The following is a 19281-nucleotide window of genomic DNA, read 5'->3' on the forward strand; positions in this document are numbered from 1 at the left end:
TCGGGTCCGTACCGTCGGCCAGCTTAGGGTCCGTACCGTCGGCCAGCTTCGGGTCCGTACCGTCGGACCCGAAGTACGGACCCAGCTTAGGGTCCGTACCGTCGTCAGTATGAAGAGACATCTGGCAACACTATCATGGAGAGACGTCTGGCAGGTCAGTGGAGGTCTGGAAAGTGAAGCAGGTACTCTTAGACAGCGCTGTATTGTAGTAGACGTCTGGCAGTGCTGGCTGGCTGAAGGCTCGTCTGGTACCGCAGTCAGTGAAGAAGCACTGACACTGACATCACTGTCAGGGGTAGGAACAAACGTCTGGCAGTGCGGTCAGGGGTAGAAACGACCGTCTGGCAGTGCGGTCAGGTGTACGAACGACCGTCTGGCAGTGCGGTCAGGGGTAGAAACGACCGTCTGGCAGTGCGGTCAGGTGTACGAACGACCGTCTGGCAGTGCGGTCAGGTGTAGGAACATCCGTCTGGCAGTGCGGTCAGGTGTAGGAACAACCGTCTGGCAGTGCGGTCAGGTGTAGGAACAACCGTCTGGCAGTGCGGTCACGCGTAGGAACAACCGTCTGGCAGTGCGGTCAGGTGTAGGAACAACCGTCTGGCAGTGTGGTCAGATAGTCAGCTGGCGCGCGGCAGCAACAGCTGGTGCATATCTCCTGCCTCATTTGCTGCCGGAGTTGTCTGCTGCACATGAGTCCCGGTACAGCTCTTCTAGGAAATGTTTACCTCCACTGCGCATGTCCGTTCCAGAGCTCACAACAGCGCCTGAACATCACTAATTCTTCTCAATTTGGTTGATGTTGCAGACTCTGGCGGCGTACGATAACTTACCCTCCAGCGATAACTTACCCTTTGGCAGCGTACGATAACTCACCCTCCAGCGCTGCCAGGTATGAATACTAGTGAAATTTAAAATTCCCTAAACGCTTGACCTTGCTCTAAGGTATCAGAATATCGTTTTGTAGACCTCAGAAGCAACGGGAAACTCTTCCGGTGATCGGATACCGTCGGGTCTGTCAACGGAGTCATTCCCCCCTTTAAAAGGTCGGTTCGAAAACATCTGGATTCACAACCGTTCTGACTTCACTGAATTCACGAACGTGCACAATTCAGTGGGTTCACGCAACCCGTCCTCGACTCAAGTCCATTCCATCCAGCGGTCGACCCCACAGACGCATTCATAAATTTTAACATGCTGTTCATTCAAAACGGGAATTTTCTCAAATATAAATTAATATTATAATAGCATATTGTGCATATATAGGCATAGGTTAGGTGTTTAGGTTCTGTTGGCGATTATTTGTATTTGTAGTACGTGGGTGAAGCATTTACAGCGTTGTGGTTCGAACACAAGTCGTCAGTGAAGCACTTGTTCCGGAAGTGTTCGGACGTCATCAGTTGTGAGTCGTGTGTAAACCGCTTTTCATTCATAAACAGTTGGGGTTTGGCGGCTGGATTAACGAGCTTGGATGTTTGTATGCGAGGACGGGCTGAATAAAAAAATTTACTCACGACTATATGGTGACGTTTGAGCACTCCTCGTATAATGCTTCGCTGACCACTTGTGTTCGAACCACAACGCGGTAAATGCTTCATGTTGTTGTTATAGATTCCCAGCTACTCGGAACTAGTTCCAAGTAGCACGGGCTAAGGTGAGCCCCTAGTGGACTTACCTGGCACAGGAGCGGGGCTGAAAATGCTTCATCCGCGAAACTCAAATAACGCCAACAGAACCTAAACTCCTAACCTAACGAAGGCCTAACTACACACCAAATTATAATACATAATCATATTCACGTTTTACGTGAGAAATTGCCTCTTGCAGATACACAGTGATGTTCAAATTGATGAGGGCGGCTTTAGGAGGGTCGGGCCGAGCTTGTACAAGCCAAGCCTGAGGACCGGTTGAACACGACTGCTCGTTAAATGAACGAACTTGAACTCAGTGTACGAGACCCAGGCGGAACGGGGGAGGATTAGCGCGCAACACGTCCAGTAATCCCCCTAAAAATACTCCAGTAATTCCCCTAAAAATTGGGGAAAGAGGATTTACGAATACAACTTTCTATTTAAAAATACTAAAGCTTGCTATGGGGTTGGTAAGAGATATGGAGCAGAATACGTGTATACGATGAACTCACTCACTCACTCACTCTCTCTCTCTCTCTCTCTCTCTCTCTCTCTCTCTCTCTCTCTCTCTCTCTCTCTCTCACAAGAAGCCTCATCAACACAAACCGGAAAAAGGAATAATAATTGCTATATGAGAGTGCGCGCGAGTGTGTGAGAGTGTCCGTCATGAGTGTGTGTGTGTACATGTGAGTGAACACACACACACACACACACACACACACACACACACAGGTACATGAAGGAGCACAACAGGTGGTCTGTTTATCCATGGTCACCTTGAGGCTACTAACACCCCCCCCCCCTCACCCCTCACCCCACAACCCCCACCCCAACACATCATAACCCTCCTCCCCCCCCCCTCTCACATTCTATACCTAACGAGGTCATTAGACCTTCAGAAGTGTGTGTGGTGTCCCACCCCCCCCCCCCCCATCACCCCACTCTCCAGGTGGTGGTGGTGGTGGTGGTTGTGGTGATTAAGGGGGAACCACATTAATTGTCCAACCCCCCAACCCCCCCTCCATGCGTTCGACAACCCTTCCACGCGTGTAATTGTCCAACCACCACTTGAAACCGAGTTGGAACCGCCTATCCGGTGTTCAATCTTGAGTTCATAATATGATCAAGTTCATATCCCAGCCCGTCCCCTCCTAAGGCTTCCCCCAACGTCAAGAAACTAACGTACTAAAGTGCCCCCTTATCCTCACCTCACCAGAGGACCCAAAACAGAAAACGGGACAATAAGTCACTTTCGCCAGCCGCTTCCATTTTCCAGTACGACAACTGTTGGGTCCTTAGATAACCCGTACGACCGAAATGCGACGTTCTACCGTAGACCGAGACTGGCCTACGTCCTCCATTACGGGACCAACAAGCAGCCAATTTGTCAATAGACCCATTAGCCACAGTAATTGGCCACTCCATATGCTGTATTGTTAAGGTAAACTGTGCTAGGTGGGTGCTCGTGGTGCGGTTGAGAGAGGGCGTCGTGGGCCACACCCGGAAGGGTGATGTGGCCCGCTTATGGCCCGCGGGCCACATGTTTTACATAGGTCATTGTGCTTGGGGGACAGGAAGCCAGTGTATTCATACACAATAGACTTATATCGAAGTATACATTTATAGACGAATCCAAACGGCTTCCCCTATATTTTTAAGGCCGCCACAGCAGACATAACAAGTAATTCAGGTACACAATAATCCTTACCGTGACGATGGGATCAGAGGCCGACTTGGGCGACGTACTCTGACCTCCAGCGGTGCCTTTGACCTCCAGTGGCGCCCTTGACCTCCAGCGGTGCCTTTGACCTCCAGCGGTGCCTCCCGTGACGACAGTGACCTCTCGCAGCGACTCTGACCTCCCACCAGGACTTTGGTACTGCAGCTCAGGCAGGACAATGTTAAACGTCTAAGTAAAGGAACACAAGACTTCCAGACACAAGAGTTTGGAGTTCTTGACTGTCGTGAAGAGCGGCAGAGTTTCCAGACACGACGCCGCGTCCTCTGGAACGGCAAGACGGTGTCAGTCTTGCCGTTCCAGAAGACGCAATTGAAGTCAGTCTCCGCCAGGTCATACCTGAAGGCTGTTCCAGGAAGTGGCCTGCCGCCAGCGCCATCCTTGCTCACCCTGGAGGGGTCACTGACGACGCGTTGAGGGTCAGGCCACAGGGGGAAATAGGATGTGTTCACCCTACATCCTGATGTGTTATCAGGATGTGTTCACATGCTGATAACTTTGTCACTTCAGGAGGCATAATGGTGTTGAGGCTGGCTGAACCCACTCCAGCCTTGATCAGATATACACTCCGCATTTGTTCCATGATCAGCCCGTCCTCCTAACATTCCCCAACGTCAACAAACTGTCGTACTAAACTGCTCTTTATCCTAACCTACCAGAGGAGCCCAAAACAAAAAATGGGACATTGTGTCAATTTCGCGAGCCTCTTCCATTTTCTAGTAGGACAATTTTTGGCTTTAGGTAGAGTATACGTCACAGTGCGTCGTCGTATAAGGAGGACGGGATGCCGTGGTGACGCCTCCATTTGGTCACCACTTGGTCCGGGAGACATCTCCCGTCACGCAGGGTGTAGTTGCGCCTCCACAGATCTCCAGTATCAGCTTTTGATACTGGTAATGGCTCAAAAGGGCCACCACTTATGGGCTATTCATGCCCGTGCCACCTCTTGGGTGGCTTAATCTTCATCAATCAATCAATCGTGGTGACGCCCACAGCGGCCCACACTTTCAGCACAGCTTCTCCCGCACGTTTCTGACTTATTGTCCTCTACCGCGTAATATTTGAGATATATACAAGAGTTGTTACATTCTTGTACAGCCACTAGTACGCGTAGCATTTCGGGCAGGTCCCTGGAATACGATCCCCGCCGCGAAGAATCGTTTTTTCATCCAAGTACACATTTTACTGTTGCGTTAAACAGAGGCTACAGTTAAGGAATTGCGCCCAGTAAATCCTCCCCGGCCATGATACGAACCCATGACATAGCGCTCGCGGAACGCCAGGCGAGTGTCTTACCATTACACCACGGAGACTGTATAAAATATATAATATTTTTCTTTATCTTCCTCAAGATATATTTGTGGTTTTCCTGAACGTGTAACCGCGCGCCCTGGAAACACAAACCGAAACTGTCTCTATTTTCTGCTTGTTACAACTTGTAATAAAGTTGTTACATCTTGGCTTAACGTGTTTATGACGTGTTAGAACAGTTGTTACATCTTGGCTTAACGTGTTTATGACGTGTTAGAACGTTGTTACAACTTGCTATATTGGTTGTTATAACTGGTTAGGTGTTAAAACTTGTTCGAACGTTGTACCAACGTCGTAGTTTCGGTGTGTGTTTTAGCGGGATATTACCAGAACGCTGGGAATAAGAGGCGTTCTGGCCAGCATATATGATAATAATAATTCATTGTGTCACGGGTTGACAGGCAGCCAGAGTGTATTTATGCTCGTTAGGCTTATATTGAGGCCCCCCCCTCCCCAGGTCAAATTACTAACCCTCCCCAGACTGACGCCTGGGGGTACTTACTTGCTGCTAGGTGAAAAGATGCATTAGGTGATAGGAAATGAGCCCAACCATTTCTGTCGCACCCGGGATTCTGGACTGTGAATCTAGAACGAAGCCGACTGATCTACAGGGACCCTTTATATAAACTCTACAACTTTTGTGTGTGACTCTTACAGACGTTTTCCCATCCTCAAACTAATCTGAAATGCTCTTTATAGACAAAATAACACAAACAGTTCCCCTTCCAGTTGTCTAACCTTCCCGTTATGGTGAATAGTTTATAATGTAATTCCCGCCATCCGCCTCCTCCTCCTCCCGCTGCCTCCATGCCCTCTCCTGCGATTGGTCCGCCGCCCACCAACTCGGCGTCGGTGATTGGTTAGCTCATGATCCTCCCGGGCGCGCCACCCAACCAGCGGGCAGATCTTCCTCCTGTGTTGATGGCGGCGGCGGCGGGGGAAGCCAGCCACACACTGACTGCTACCAACCTCTAAAAATCGCCAAAAAGTAGCTTTTCCAGAGGTTAAACCGTTAAAATAAATGTGTGAACAATAGTTCGTAATAATTCGAACTACTCTGACCTTCCCCAGGAGACAACCCCATAATAACTACCTAACTCTCAACTACCCATTGCCTGCTAGGTGAAAGGAGGCATTAGGTGAAAGGAAAAGTGCCCAGTCACTTCTGTCCCCTCCCGGGAATCGAACCCGGGATCCTGGGTTGTGAATGGAGAACGAAACTACTGTATAATACTCGTTTATAATACGAATTTAGAGTCTACAAATGTAATCTAAACTCATCTTTTGTGATACAATATGTAGACAATTTTCCTCGGGATTTGTGGATAGAAATAAGTAATAAATATATCTAAACTATATTATTAAAGACACGAAATTAATAAGAATATAATTAGTGTTCAATTGAACTATCACAGCGTGGGAGGGTCCCAGGAGCTGGAGCTTACTGCCAGGAGACTCAACAGGGTCCCAGGAGCTTTAGTCCTTCACCAGGTGTTGTGGAGTCCTGTGAGAGGTGGCACTCCTCCCCCACACCAGGTGTTGTGGAGTCCTGTGAGAGGTGGCACTCCTCCCCCACACCAGGTGTTGTGGAGTCCTGTGAGAGTGGCACTCCTCCCCCACACTAGGTGTTGTGGAGTCCTGTGAGAGTGGCACTCCTCCCCCCACACTAGGTGTTGTGGAGTCCTGTGAGAGGTGGCACTCCTCCCCCACACCAGGTGTTGTGGAGTCCTGTGAGAGTGGCACTCCTCCCCCACACCAGGTGTTGTGGAGTCCTGTGAGAGTGGCACTCCTCCCCCACACTAGGTGTTGTGGAGTCCTGTGAGAGTGGCACTCCTCCCCCACACTAGGTGTTGTGGAGTCCTGTGAGAGGTGGCACTCCACCCCACACCAGGTGTTGTGGAGTCCTGTGAGAGGTGGCACTCCTCCCCCACACCAGGTGTTGTGGAGTCCTGTGAGAGGTGGCACTCCACCCCACACCAGGTGTTGTTGAGTCCTGTGAGAGGTGGCACTCCTCCCCCACACCAGGTGTTGTGGAGTCCTGTGAGAGGTGGCACTCCACCCCACACCAGGTGTTGTTGAGTCCTGTGAGAGGTGGCACTCCTCCCCCACACCAGGTGTTGTGGAGTCCTGTGAGATGTGGCACTCCACCCCACACCAGGTGTTGTGGAGTCCTGTGAGAGGTGGCACTCCACCCCACACCAGGTGTTGTGGAGTCCTGTAAGAGGTGGCACTCCTCCCCCACACCAGGTGTTGTAGAGTCCTGTGAGAGGTGGCACTCCTCCCCCACACCAGGTGTTGTGGAGTCCTGTGAGAGGTGGCACTCCTCCCCCACACCAGGTGTTGTGGAGTCCTGTGAGAGGTGGCACTCCTCCCCCACACCAGGTGTTGTGGAGTCCTGTGAGAGGTGGCACTCCTCCCCCACACCAGGTGTTGTGGAGTCCTGTGAGAGGTGGCACTCCTCCCCCACACCAGGTGTTGTGGAGTCCTGTGAGAGGTGGCACTCCTCCCCCACACCAGCCGGGGTAAGAAGGACGACTTCGGGGGCCATAAACGCTTCGTCGTCCTCTTTGTAAACAATACAACTCTGGCTTCCAGCAAGTACACCCGCCGTTTGGCGCTTGCTTGACGCCTCCTGGTGGCTACACGCGAGGGGGTGAGCCCCCGACTCAGAGCATAATATATCCGACAAACTCTTTTTGGCAGTCGAATAAACTTTTTGCCAGACATCAAAACCCGAGTCCAATTTGTGCCATGACCTGCGGTGGAGCAACTACGTCCAGAGGGCAACTCAGGAGCCCTCAAAGATCCGCCAACTTCAGGAGCGTCTTCATCAAGTCCCCGCCTAACATTTACACTGTGAAACTTGACAAATCTATCAACTTTCCTGTGACCATTAGGTGAGATATGCGCAAGATCAATCCGGGTTGTTGAGGGGATGCCATGAAACAGTATCAAAACCCAGCGGTAAAATCCCACGCGGTCACTCGAGGACCCGCAGCGTCGAGGTCCTACTCCGTCAGGTCCTACTCGAGGTCCTACTCCGTCAGGTCCTACTCCGTCAGGTCCTACTCCGAGGTCCTACTCGAGGTCCTACTCCGTCAGGTCCTACTCGAGGTCCTACTCCGTCAGGCCGGATAGGGGACGAGCGGAGGCTGGGGCAAAGCTTCAGGGGCCAGATTCACGACACAATTACACAAGTACTTACGAACGTGTACATCTTTCCTCAATCTTTGACGGCTTTGGTTACATTTATTAAACAGTTTACAAGCATGAAAACTTGTCAATCCACTGTTGTTATTGTTATAGACAGCTTCCTGGTGCTTCGGAGTTCATTAACTGTTTAATAATAGTAAACTAAGCCGCCAAAGATTGAGAAAAGATGTACAGGTTCGTAAGTGTTTGCGTAACTTCTTCGTGAATCTAGCCCCAGGCCTCGTGCCTCAAGAGGTGAAGGGCACCACCGTGGCGCCTTGATACGTGCCGCCCAGTCTACCTATGTTAATAATATCGATTCTTCCAGACCTCAGATGACAAAGTTTGTGTCAATGAACCTCCGAAGCATTGTTAAGGCCGAGGTGACACTTGTACAACAATGGAATAACATTAGAGCGAATACAGTCATTATTCAGAGACGCTCCAAGCCCGGAAGACTATATACAGACCGTCTGCGGCAGTATTAAGATCCTAGCTCTCTCAAAGGATGTCAATGCAAAGAGACATACGACGATCTATCTTGAGGTTATCTTGAGATGATTTCGGGGCTTTTTAGTGTCCCCGCGGCCCGGTCCTCGACCAGGCCTCCACCCCCAGGAAGCAGCCCGTGACAGCTGACTAACACCCAGGTACCTATTTACTGCTAGGTAACAGTCCGATGTCAAAGGAATCAGATTATTTCATCGAGGAGACACACATGACTATCTTGAGGTTATCTTGAGATGATTTCGGGGCTTTAGTGTCCCCGCGGCCCGGTCCTCGACCAGGCCTCCATCCCCAGGAAGCAGCCCGTGACAGCTGACTAACACCCAGGTACCTATTTTACTGCTAGGTAACAGGGGCATAGGGTGAAAGAAACTCTGTCCATTGTTTCTCGCCGGCGTCTGGGATCGAACCCAGGGCCACAGGATCACAAGCCCAGCGTGCTGTCCGCTCGGCCGACCGGCTCCCTCTAAAGAACATAGGAAAAGCAATACACACAGAGATCACAGTAACGCGATGCATCAAATGAACAAACTTTCAACTCTTTTTAACCCTGTCGTAGCTCAGTCGATTAAGGGCAGCGTCTGAGATGCTCCCGGACGCAGGTTCGAATCCTCGTCACGGCCCTTGTGGATGTGTTCATAGGAAAAGCAACATTCCTGATCTTCCTGACAACATCAGGCCAGGTAAGTGACTGTTAGCATAACAGTCACTTACATAACATAACAGTTCTGTAACAGTTCTGTTACAGTTCATAACATAACATAACAGTTCTGTAACAGTTCATAACAGTTCATAACAATACAGTTCTGAGAGTCAGGTACACAGGAGCCATTAAGTGGCCACGAGGTAATAGTGTGTAGGCAATATATATATAACCTCGGTAGAGAAGCTTCCACGCATATGTTACGGGCTCACCATAGCCCGTGCTACTTGCCCCGCTCCTGTGCCAGGTAAGTCCACTACGGGCTCACCATAGCCCGTGCTACTTGCCCCGCTCCTGTGCCAGGTAAGTCCACTACGGGCTCACCATAGCCCGTGCTACTTGCAACTTTTTGTTCCGAGTAGCTGAGTCTAAAACAACAATAACAACAGCAGCTTCCACACTTCCTCGTAGAGTGACAGGAAGGAGGTCACGGAGCCAGGTCACAGATGACCTAATTTGTTATTCCCAGCAGTTAACAATCTATATATCTATCTAAAGGCGGTAGATTGCATCTATCCAACGGTTGCCGATTGTAAATACCTAAGAGGGTGTGGATTGTAAATACTTAGGAGGATGTGGATTGTAAATACCTAAGAGGGTGTGGATTGTAAATACCTAAGAGGGTGTGGATTGTAAATATTCAGATACTAATGATAGCAGTATGAACGAAAGAATTACCTTCTGAAAATAACATTAAAAATTACAAAGCTTATATCAGAGATTATACTCTAATTCCTTTGTATCAAAATATAACTTACACACACACACATATATATATATATATATATATATATATATATATATATATATATATATATATATATATATATATATATATATATATATATATATATATATATATATATATATATATATATATATATATATACTGAAGAACAGACACTTTACTTTGAGCGAAAATTCCAAAGTTATGAAAATACCGCATTACAATTTCTCTGAAATGATATAACACTGTCTATAATTTCATTTAACTGGACTCTAGGCAACCCGTCCAGTTCAAGTCCATTCCATCCAGCGGTCGACCGCAAAGACAGGACTCCTGGTTCAACTTTGACGCCGAGCGGACGTCTGGGACGCCGAGCGGACGTCTGGGACGCCGAGCGGACGTCTGGGACGCCGAGCGGACGTCTGGGACGCCGAGCGGACGTCTGGGACGCCGAGCGGACGTCTGGGACGCCGAGCGGACGTCTGGGACGCCGAGCGGACGTCTGGGACGCCGAGCGGACGTCTGGGACGCCGAGCGGACGTCTGGGACGCCTCTTCCGTCTGGGAGCCGCTGGATCACGCTCTCTTTTGCGATTTTGGCTTTGTTATTGGCGTCTGGTATTCTTCTTCAAGGGTCCGGTTGTACGGCGCCTGGCGCGCATGTCGCCTTGGGTCACGGCGTTGTTGATAGATTTTGTTTACGGGTTCTGACTGGTTCTCTTGGCGGGGTGACGGTGTTGGGGGCCAGCTTGGCCGAGAGGTGCCGGGGAGTTGGCGGGTCTTGGTGGGCTCCTGGTGTGCCCTCAGCCGTGGTGGGCGGCCGGCTTCTGCTGTGCCGGAGGGCGCAGGATAACTTTTGGGTTTTAGCTGGGGGCCGAGTTTTTGGTTTCGCTCCCCAGTGTTCTCTGTGAGGGGCGGGGCTGGTGCTTGTCACCCTGGGGGACTCCTGGGGGCGCCTCAGTCATCTGCCCGTCTTTGTGTTCATTGGCCGCGAGGCACATTAGTTTCCGCTGATAAGCGACATTCATTTCGCCATTAGGCTTCGCCATTAACCATTCACGGGTACGCCGGAGCGCATCCGATCCCACGACCGTCGTCGCCCCTTAATCAACAACAACAACCATTTTTTTTTGAGATATATGCAAGAGTTGTTACATTCTTGTAGAGCCACTAGTACGCGTAGCGTTTCGGGCAGGTCCCTGGAATACGACCCCCTGCCGCGAAGAATCGTTGTTACAACCTAGTACACATTTTACTGTTGAGTTAAACAGAGGCTACAGTTAAGGATTTGCGCCCAGTAAATCCTCCCCGGCCAGGACACGAACCCATGACAAAGCGCTCGCGGAACGCCAGGCGAGTGTCTTACCACTGCACCACGGAGACTATAAAGATGTATTCATCAATGTTAACATGATCATCATTCAAAACAGAATTTTTCTCAAGTATAAATTAATATTATTATATATTAGCATATTGTGCATGTGTAGGCATAGGTTAGGTTAGGTGTTTAGGTTCTGTTGGCGATTATTTGTATTTGTAGTACGTGGGTGAAGCATTTATAGCGTTGTGGTTCGAACAAAATTCGTCAGTGAAACTTCACCCACGTTCCGGAAGTGTTCGAACGTCATCAGTTGTGAGTCGTGTGTAAACCGTTGTTCAATCATAAACAGCTGGGGTTTGGCGGGTGCATGGAATAGTCTTCAGCATTTTGTTCGAACCACAACGCTGTAAATGCTTCACCCACGTACTACAAATACAAATAATCACAAACAGAACCTAAACACCTAACCTAACCTAACCTAACCTAACCTATCCTATGCCTATTTATACACAATATGGTAATATATTATAATATTAATTTATACTTGAGAAAAGTTCTCTTTTGAATGAACATCATGTTAACATTAATGAATGCGTCTGTGGGGTCGACCGCTGGATGGAATGTACTTGGTCTGAGGAGTTGTTGATAGCTCTATATATCGACTGTTTATTTCCACTGAAGGGGCTGGACGGTAGAACGACGGTCTCGCTTCATGCAAGTCGGCGTTCAATTCCCGACCTTCCCAAAGTGCTTGGGCACCATTCCATCCCCCCCCCCCGTCCCATCCCAAATCCTTATCCTGGCCCTTTTCAGTGCTATATAGTAATTGGTTGGTGCTTTCTACTGATAATTCCCTCCACTGACGAGTGAATGATAATTTAACTGGCTATAATTTTACAGAATCATACATTATAATTAAATAATTTACATGTCATCATATATTATAATTTGCCTAGTAATATAAATTATAATTATTTTGCATTTAAAGACTGCACTGCTTCCTCCTGGAGCAGTGGTGTTCATCCTGGAGCAGTGGTGTTCATCCTGGAGCAGTGGTGTTCATCCTGGAGCAGTGGTGTTCATCCTGGAGCAGTGGTGTTCATCCTGGAGCAGTGGTGTTCATCCTGGAGCAGTGGTGTTCATCCTGGAGCAGTGGTGTTCATCCTGGAGCAGTGGTGTTCATCCTGGAGCAGTGGTGTTCATCCTGGAGCAGTGGTGTTCATCCTGGAGCAGTGGTGTTCATCCTGGAGCAGTGGTGTTCATCCTAGAGCAGTGGTGTTCATCCTGGAGCAGTGGTGCTCATCCTGGAGCAGTGGTGTTCATCCTAGAGCAGTGGTGTTCATCCTGGAGCAGTGGTGTTCATCCTGGAGTAGTGGTGTTCATCCTGGAGCAGTGGTGTTCATCCTAGAGCAGTGGTGTTCATCCTGGAGCAGTGGTGTTCATCCTAGAGCAGTGGTGTTCATCCTAGAGCAGTGGTGTTCATCTGTAGGTGAACACGGCCGGGTTCGGCTAGCAACTGGACGGGTGAGAGCACAGGCAACATTGCCCTTGGTTAAAATGAGCTCAATAAACCCTTTGAGCTCATGCTTAAGGCAACAGACTACAGTCTTTCATCCTGCCAATTATAGTCATCCTGTCAGTTACAGTCATTTACAGTCGTCCATCCTGTCATTCCGATACAGTCACCTCGCCAGATACAGTCATCAGGCGCCCGGATAGAACATCGCATTACGGCGTATAAATCCCTTCCCCTACGGCCAAAATCTGATGTACTACAAATCATAGCGGCTCGACAATATTGATCTGATATCCTGTTTTCTATCCCTAGGCCTCCTGCCCTCGGGTTGTGTTAGGTTCGGGTAATTTAGTGCGTCTGTTTAGTGACGTGTGACCGCTGGTGAGGGCTGTGTGGGTGTCAAGGTGTTGACCCCCAGAGGTCAGTGGTATCTTGGAAGGGGGGAGGGGGGGGGGAGGTAGAGGTCACGATAACGAGCCAACTACCGCTAGTTGAGTCGTTAGTGCGTGTGGTGACACTGGTGTTCACCTAGTAGTGTTTATGTATCTGTGACTATAGGCACATACTGAGGTCTTAACTCTTTATGGCTCTTTATTGATCCTCTTGTTGTGAAGTTTTGTTGTGTTGTGGGTGTTGGGGGGGGTGAAGGGGTCTACAACCCCCTTCTTTGGTGGTGTGGTTGTGGTGGTGTGGTTCGGTTGTGATGGTGTGGTTGTGTTGACATACTTCAAAACGTGTCAAAACCACTACTGCAAACCAGCAAATAACATTTAATAAAAGTCACTCACCTGAGCACGTGTAGCCTGGGCCAAGATGGTGGTGATGGTGTCTTAAGAAAGGACAGCCGGCCTGCTTCTGCATGGCCGCTCCGCCCCCCATCCGGCCACGCCTTAAACACGCCCTTCATATGTCCTTTCGGGCGCCGGTCTAATAATAACAATAAAGTTATACACTCAACAGTAAAATAGGCTACTTCCTGTAATTTGTGAAAATAGGTTAAGTTGACTAACATTCTCTTAATATTCATATCTTCCTATTCCTTAGTTTTACTGTCTGAATGCGTGTAATACTAGCCTATCCTCCTGAAATGAAGGAACAGAGCTTAGAGTAATGCAGTGCTTGAAAGCACTAGTAAGTCGTGATGGACCAGCTGAAAGAAGACTTTTGTTGTATTGAGTTTTTTAAAGTTATGAGGCTAATTAAACCTAATCTATCCATCTTAGGCGTAATACATGCTATTTATGGCCCAGTATACAACAAATATGTGATTATATGCAGGCGATGAGTCACAATAACGTGGCTGAAGTATGTTGACCAGACCACACACTAAAAGTTGAAGGGACGACGACGTTTCGGTCCGTCCTGGACCATTCTCAAGTCGATTGTGAATGACCATTCCCATTCGACTTGAGAATGGTCCAGGACGGACCGAAACGTCGTCGTCCCTTCAACTTTTAGTGTGTGGTCTGGTCAACATGTGATTATATATATATATATATATATATATATATATATATATATATATATATATATATATATATATATATATATATATATATATATATATATATATATATATATTATCGCTCAGGAACATTTAACTTTAGTTTCAGCATTATTTCTCCCGCCCTCAATAAAGCAAAAAGTACAAAATATGGCTTACTGGGGCTAACAGTAAATCCACAGTTACAAAGGTAACTATGTAGTTACCTTAGTAACTTCTGTGGAGAGGGGGGAGGGGAAACCTGCTGCATGGGTAACAACTTCTCCCCCCCCCCCCCGTATCAACCTACCCTGGCTTTGCGCCCTGGAGAGGCCACTCCAGACCGACAACCAGAGCCCAACTCCATAGTCTCTTGAGACTAATGGATGCCTACTACTAAGTACTTTATAGTACATAAGTTACAAAAAGCACTGTAACCCTTTGCACTACCGCCCACAAGATGGGTATGTGGTGCATAATAAATGGACTGAACTAAGTAAAAACAGGAAAATGGGTTGAATACTATATTCACTGCGCTTAACAAACAAAATTTCAATTAAAGAAAATACCACAAAATAGCATTCATCACATTATAGACAAATACTAATGACATTCATCACATTATAGACAAATACTAATGACATTCATCACATTATAGACAAATACTAATGACATTCATCACATAGACAAATACTAATGACATTCATCACATTATAGACAAATAATAATGACATTCATCACATTATAGACAAATAATAATGACATTCATCACATTATAGACAAATAATAATGACATTCATCACATTATAGACAAATAATAATGACATTCATCACATTATAGACAAATAATAATGATTCATCACATTTGATAAATACAAAATTTTCCTAAGTATATTTTGTATATTTTCTACAACTTTTGATTCATTTTAACTCATCACAGAACATGTTTGATTTTGACTAAATCTAAAAGGTTAAGACTTTAGTAATTAATTTGTTAAGTGCTAACTAGAATTTGGTAATTGAAAATACACATTCATATACTTTATATTCATATATATTCATGTACATATATAGTACCTAATAAGCCAAGTTGCCTAGCAAGCTGAATTCTCCTGAAGTATCCTAATCTAACCCAATCTATTTTATCTTAATCTAACTTAACCTATGCTAACCTAACCTAACCTATCTTATCCTAACCTAACCTAGGTTAGGCTATCCTAATCTAACCTAACCTATCCTAAGCTAACTTAAGTCATAATTAATATTTGTAATATAATAATAATATTAAGTGGAATTAACCAATTTTAAAAGAAATATTTGAAAATAACGTAAATCACTCTGCTTGTTAGGCAAATGAGGCGTTGCATACTAGGCCAAGTATTGCTCTTCTGGCTATGCACCTGCGGGTATATATTCCTTAATGGAGATTTGGAAATGGCCATCCTACTCATGTCACTCATGTCTTGGCTCGTCACTCATTCATATTTGACTCATGTCACTCATTCCTACTTGACTCATGTCACTCATTCCTACTTGGTTCATGTTACTCTTGCTCATGTCCCTTTCACATGGCTCATATCACTCACCTCTGGCTCATTCATGTCTTCGTTATGCCGACCCGAGTCATATAATTTGTTGTTCTGTGGGTTTGGCGCCGACGGTCGTCAGCTGGCGCCCGCACCTGGCAACGTCTTCACCCGTCCCGCACCATGGTGGCGGCGGCGGCGCCGCTGGGGACTGGTGTAGGTGGCAGCAGCGGGGCGCCACTGGGGACTGGTGTAGGTGGCAGCAGCGGGGCGCCACTGGGGACTGGTGTAGGTGGCGGCGCCAACGACTGCTCTGAAACGAGGCAAACAAACATTCAAAGTCATTAAACACATGTTCTTCTCTTCCAAATGAGGCTTCTTAGCCGTTAGTAATATCTGTTATTACTCTCAGGTATGTCTGTATGTCTGTTGTAAATGTTGAACATTATATCAGTAAACTGAAATTATTTATCTACACATAGTGTTAAAACAATGCAAGTGTTGTTGCATTTAACTGCATCAAAATCAAGTTTTGTTTTGAAATAACAATCATTCACTTTCTTAATTTAAACACTTGTATCAAATTTCAAAATTTATCAAAATCCTTTCTTAAATAATGGTGATCAAACCAATATTAATTTCTCGGCCCTTTGACTAAGATATATTTTAACATATTTATCACAAATGCATGATAATCTCGAGTCGAAATTAGATCCTAATATTTCTAAATCAAAAATAATGATCCGTTAGACCTTTTTTTTCAATAAATCGGCACATGCCTTCAAACTATTTGTAACTACCATTCCCAGGTGTCCATCAAACGACGCAATTCATTTTTTAATTTGCTGATTTGATCAGTATAATTAATAACCGCCCGAGTGGTTGGCGACCATAACTATGGTCAGAAGCTGTATATTTGAATATTTTGCTTCCTTGAATGTTTCTTGTAGAAGTTAAACCGGACTAACTGTTGTAGTTAGTCCGGTTAGGCCACACAAACTAACAAAAGTATAGTTTGTGTGGCTGGAACAGTGTGGTGAAGGGTGGCGGGAAGAATGTGGTGGAGGGTGGCTGGAACAGTGTGGTGGAGGGTGGCGGGAACAGTGTGGTTCCCGCCACAGCCAGCCACGCCACCAAATACCAAAACTTCTGAGTTATAAATCAGAGGTGAAGCACGAGTGTGTGTGTGTGTGTGTGTGTGTTGTGCGTGCACGCGGCCCCACCACCACCTCATCGTCCTATTCATCAGCAACCCTAACCCAATATAACCCCCAAACATCAACACTCCGCCATAGGCTATGCCGCACCGGGTTTACCCACGTACTGGGCGCCTGACAGGTGAATGGACAGCACTTCGGATTCGTAGTCCTGAAGTTCCGGGTTCGATCCCCGGTGGAGTCGGAGACAAATGAGCAAAATGTTTCTTTCACCCTGATGCCCCTGTTACCTAGCAGTAAATAGGTACTAGGGAGTTAGACAGCTGCTACGGGCTGCTTCCTGGGGGGTGGGTAACAAAAAGGAGGCCTGGTCGAGAACCGGGCCCCGAAATATATACAGGCCCCGAAATTTTCTCAAGATACCTCCCAAAGCGATATGAAAAGGCTCGAAAGCATCCAAAATGAAGCCATGACAATCATTCTTGGAGTTCTGAGAACTGCCGAAACATCTAATCTACGAGAAAAGTTGTCCCTCCCCAGTGTTAAAAGCCCAGAATTAAGGAACTGAATGCTAAGCTTGCAATTAAGATAGCCAGAGATCCCTATTACAATGATATTGCCAAGAAAAAACTGAGTTCTGTGCTAGAAGCAAAAAATGGCATCACAGATTAGTCTGCTACCTCGAAGAACTTCATCTCCTTGAGCAAGCCTGTGAGCTCCTGCCTGTAGAGAGGTTACCTCCCTGGGAGGATGACTCGTGCAGGATTATCATCAATGAAATGGCAACGAAAAAGTCCAACATGATACCACAAAAAATGAGGCGCAAGTTTTCTGTGATGGAAGAAAACGCATGCATAGAGTGGGAGACTTCTTTATTTGTTTAATGTTAATAATAGTACTGTATTAATAATTATAATTATAGCAATTATAATAATATCTATAGTAAACATTTATACTAATACAAAAAACATTATTGTTATTATAGTGTTATTGTTATGTATATATATATATATATATATATATATATATATATATATATATATATATATATATATATATATATATATATATATATATATATATATATATATATATTATATATATAATGGGATTTTATTATTGTTGTATTGTCACCCCATACTCATCCTGTGAGCGAGAGTTTATTGTGCACCCCATACTCATCTTGTGAGCGATAGTTTATTGTACACCCCATACTCATCCTGTGAGCGATAGTTTATTGTGCACCCCATACTCATTTTGTGAACGGTAGTTTATTGTGCACCCCATACTCATCTTGTGAGCGGTAGTTTATTGTGCACCCCATACTCATCCTGTGAGCGATAGTTTATTGTGCACCCCATACTCATCCTGTGAGCGGTAGTTTATTGTGCACCCCATACTCATCCTGTGAGCGGTAGTTTATTGTGCACCCCATACTCATCCTGTGAGCGGTAGTTTATTGTGCACCCCATACTCATCTTGTGAGAGGTAGTTTATTGTGCACCCCATACTCATCCTGTGAGCGGTAGTTTATTGTGCACCCCATACTCATCCTGTGAGCGGTAGTTCATTGTGCACCCCATACTCATTATGTGAGCGGTAGTTTATTATGCACCCCATACTCATCCTGTGAGCGGTAGTTTATTGTGCACCCCATACTCATCCTGTGAGCGGTAGTTTATTGTGCACCCCATACTCATCCTGTGAGCGGTAGTTTATTGTGCACCCCATACTCATCCTGTGAGCGGTAGTTTATTGTGCACCCCATACTCGTCCTGTGAGCGGTAGTTTATTGTGCACCCTATACTCATCCTGTCACTACTCACCCCCATCACTAACACTAATGGCCTCGACGACGAGGACAGGAAACCGGCAGCTTGTCAAAGGTCCCACCCTCTTTTCCAGTTGGTTTTTAAAATATAACATTTTTTCGGTAATTTTCTTTTACTACTTTGGCGTGTAGGCGGTTCCATGGGTTTATAACTCTGTGGGTGAAAAAGCATCTGTTTAGTCCTTGGCTTGTTGAGTTTGAAACCGTTCCTCCTTGTTTCTTACGTCTGACCTTTTCAACATATTTTCCGGATCAACATCCTCCAAATTGTTCAGTAATGTATTTTAAATGTTTCAATGAGATCCGCCCTATTATGCCTGGTTTGTAGTGTTGTTAGCCCTGTGGCCCTCAACCGTTCCTGATACGATAGTTGACTTCCCTGGAAACAAACCGAAACTGTCTCTATTTTCCGCTTGTTACAACTTGTAATAAAGTTGTTACATCTTGGCTTAACCTGTTTATGACTTATTAGAACGTTGTTACAACTTGCTGTATTGATTGTTATAACTGGTTAGAAAGTGTTAAAACTTGTTCGAACGTTGTACCAACGTCGTAGTTTCGGTGTGTGTTTGGCGGGATTAGCTTTGGAATGATTTTTGTTGCCTGGTGTTGCACCTTCTCCAGAGCATCAATGTCATTCTG

The 19281-nt window shown here is 46.4% G+C and overlaps 1 protein-coding gene across 2 annotated transcripts in view; it reads right to left on the reverse strand.

The window, feature by feature from the left end:
- Positions 1-19281, reverse strand: part of LOC123771104 (hemicentin-1) — an 89427-nt gene that overhangs the window by 47627 nt on the left and 22519 nt on the right. For both annotated transcript variants that reach the window (XM_045763435.2, XM_069309490.1), the window contains 2 exons: positions 15712-15964; positions 13431-13569 (listed from right to left, as the gene is read on the reverse strand). In XM_045763435.2, coding sequence (XP_045619391.2) covers positions 13431-13521 — 91 coding nt within the window. In that variant the 5' untranslated portion in view covers positions 13522-13569; positions 15712-15964. The remainder of the gene's footprint in view (positions 1-13430; positions 13570-15711; positions 15965-19281) is intronic.

Source organism: Procambarus clarkii, chromosome 65, assembly GCF_040958095.1.
Source record: "Procambarus clarkii isolate CNS0578487 chromosome 65, FALCON_Pclarkii_2.0, whole genome shotgun sequence".
Lineage (NCBI taxonomy): Eukaryota > Metazoa > Arthropoda > Malacostraca > Decapoda > Cambaridae > Procambarus > Procambarus clarkii.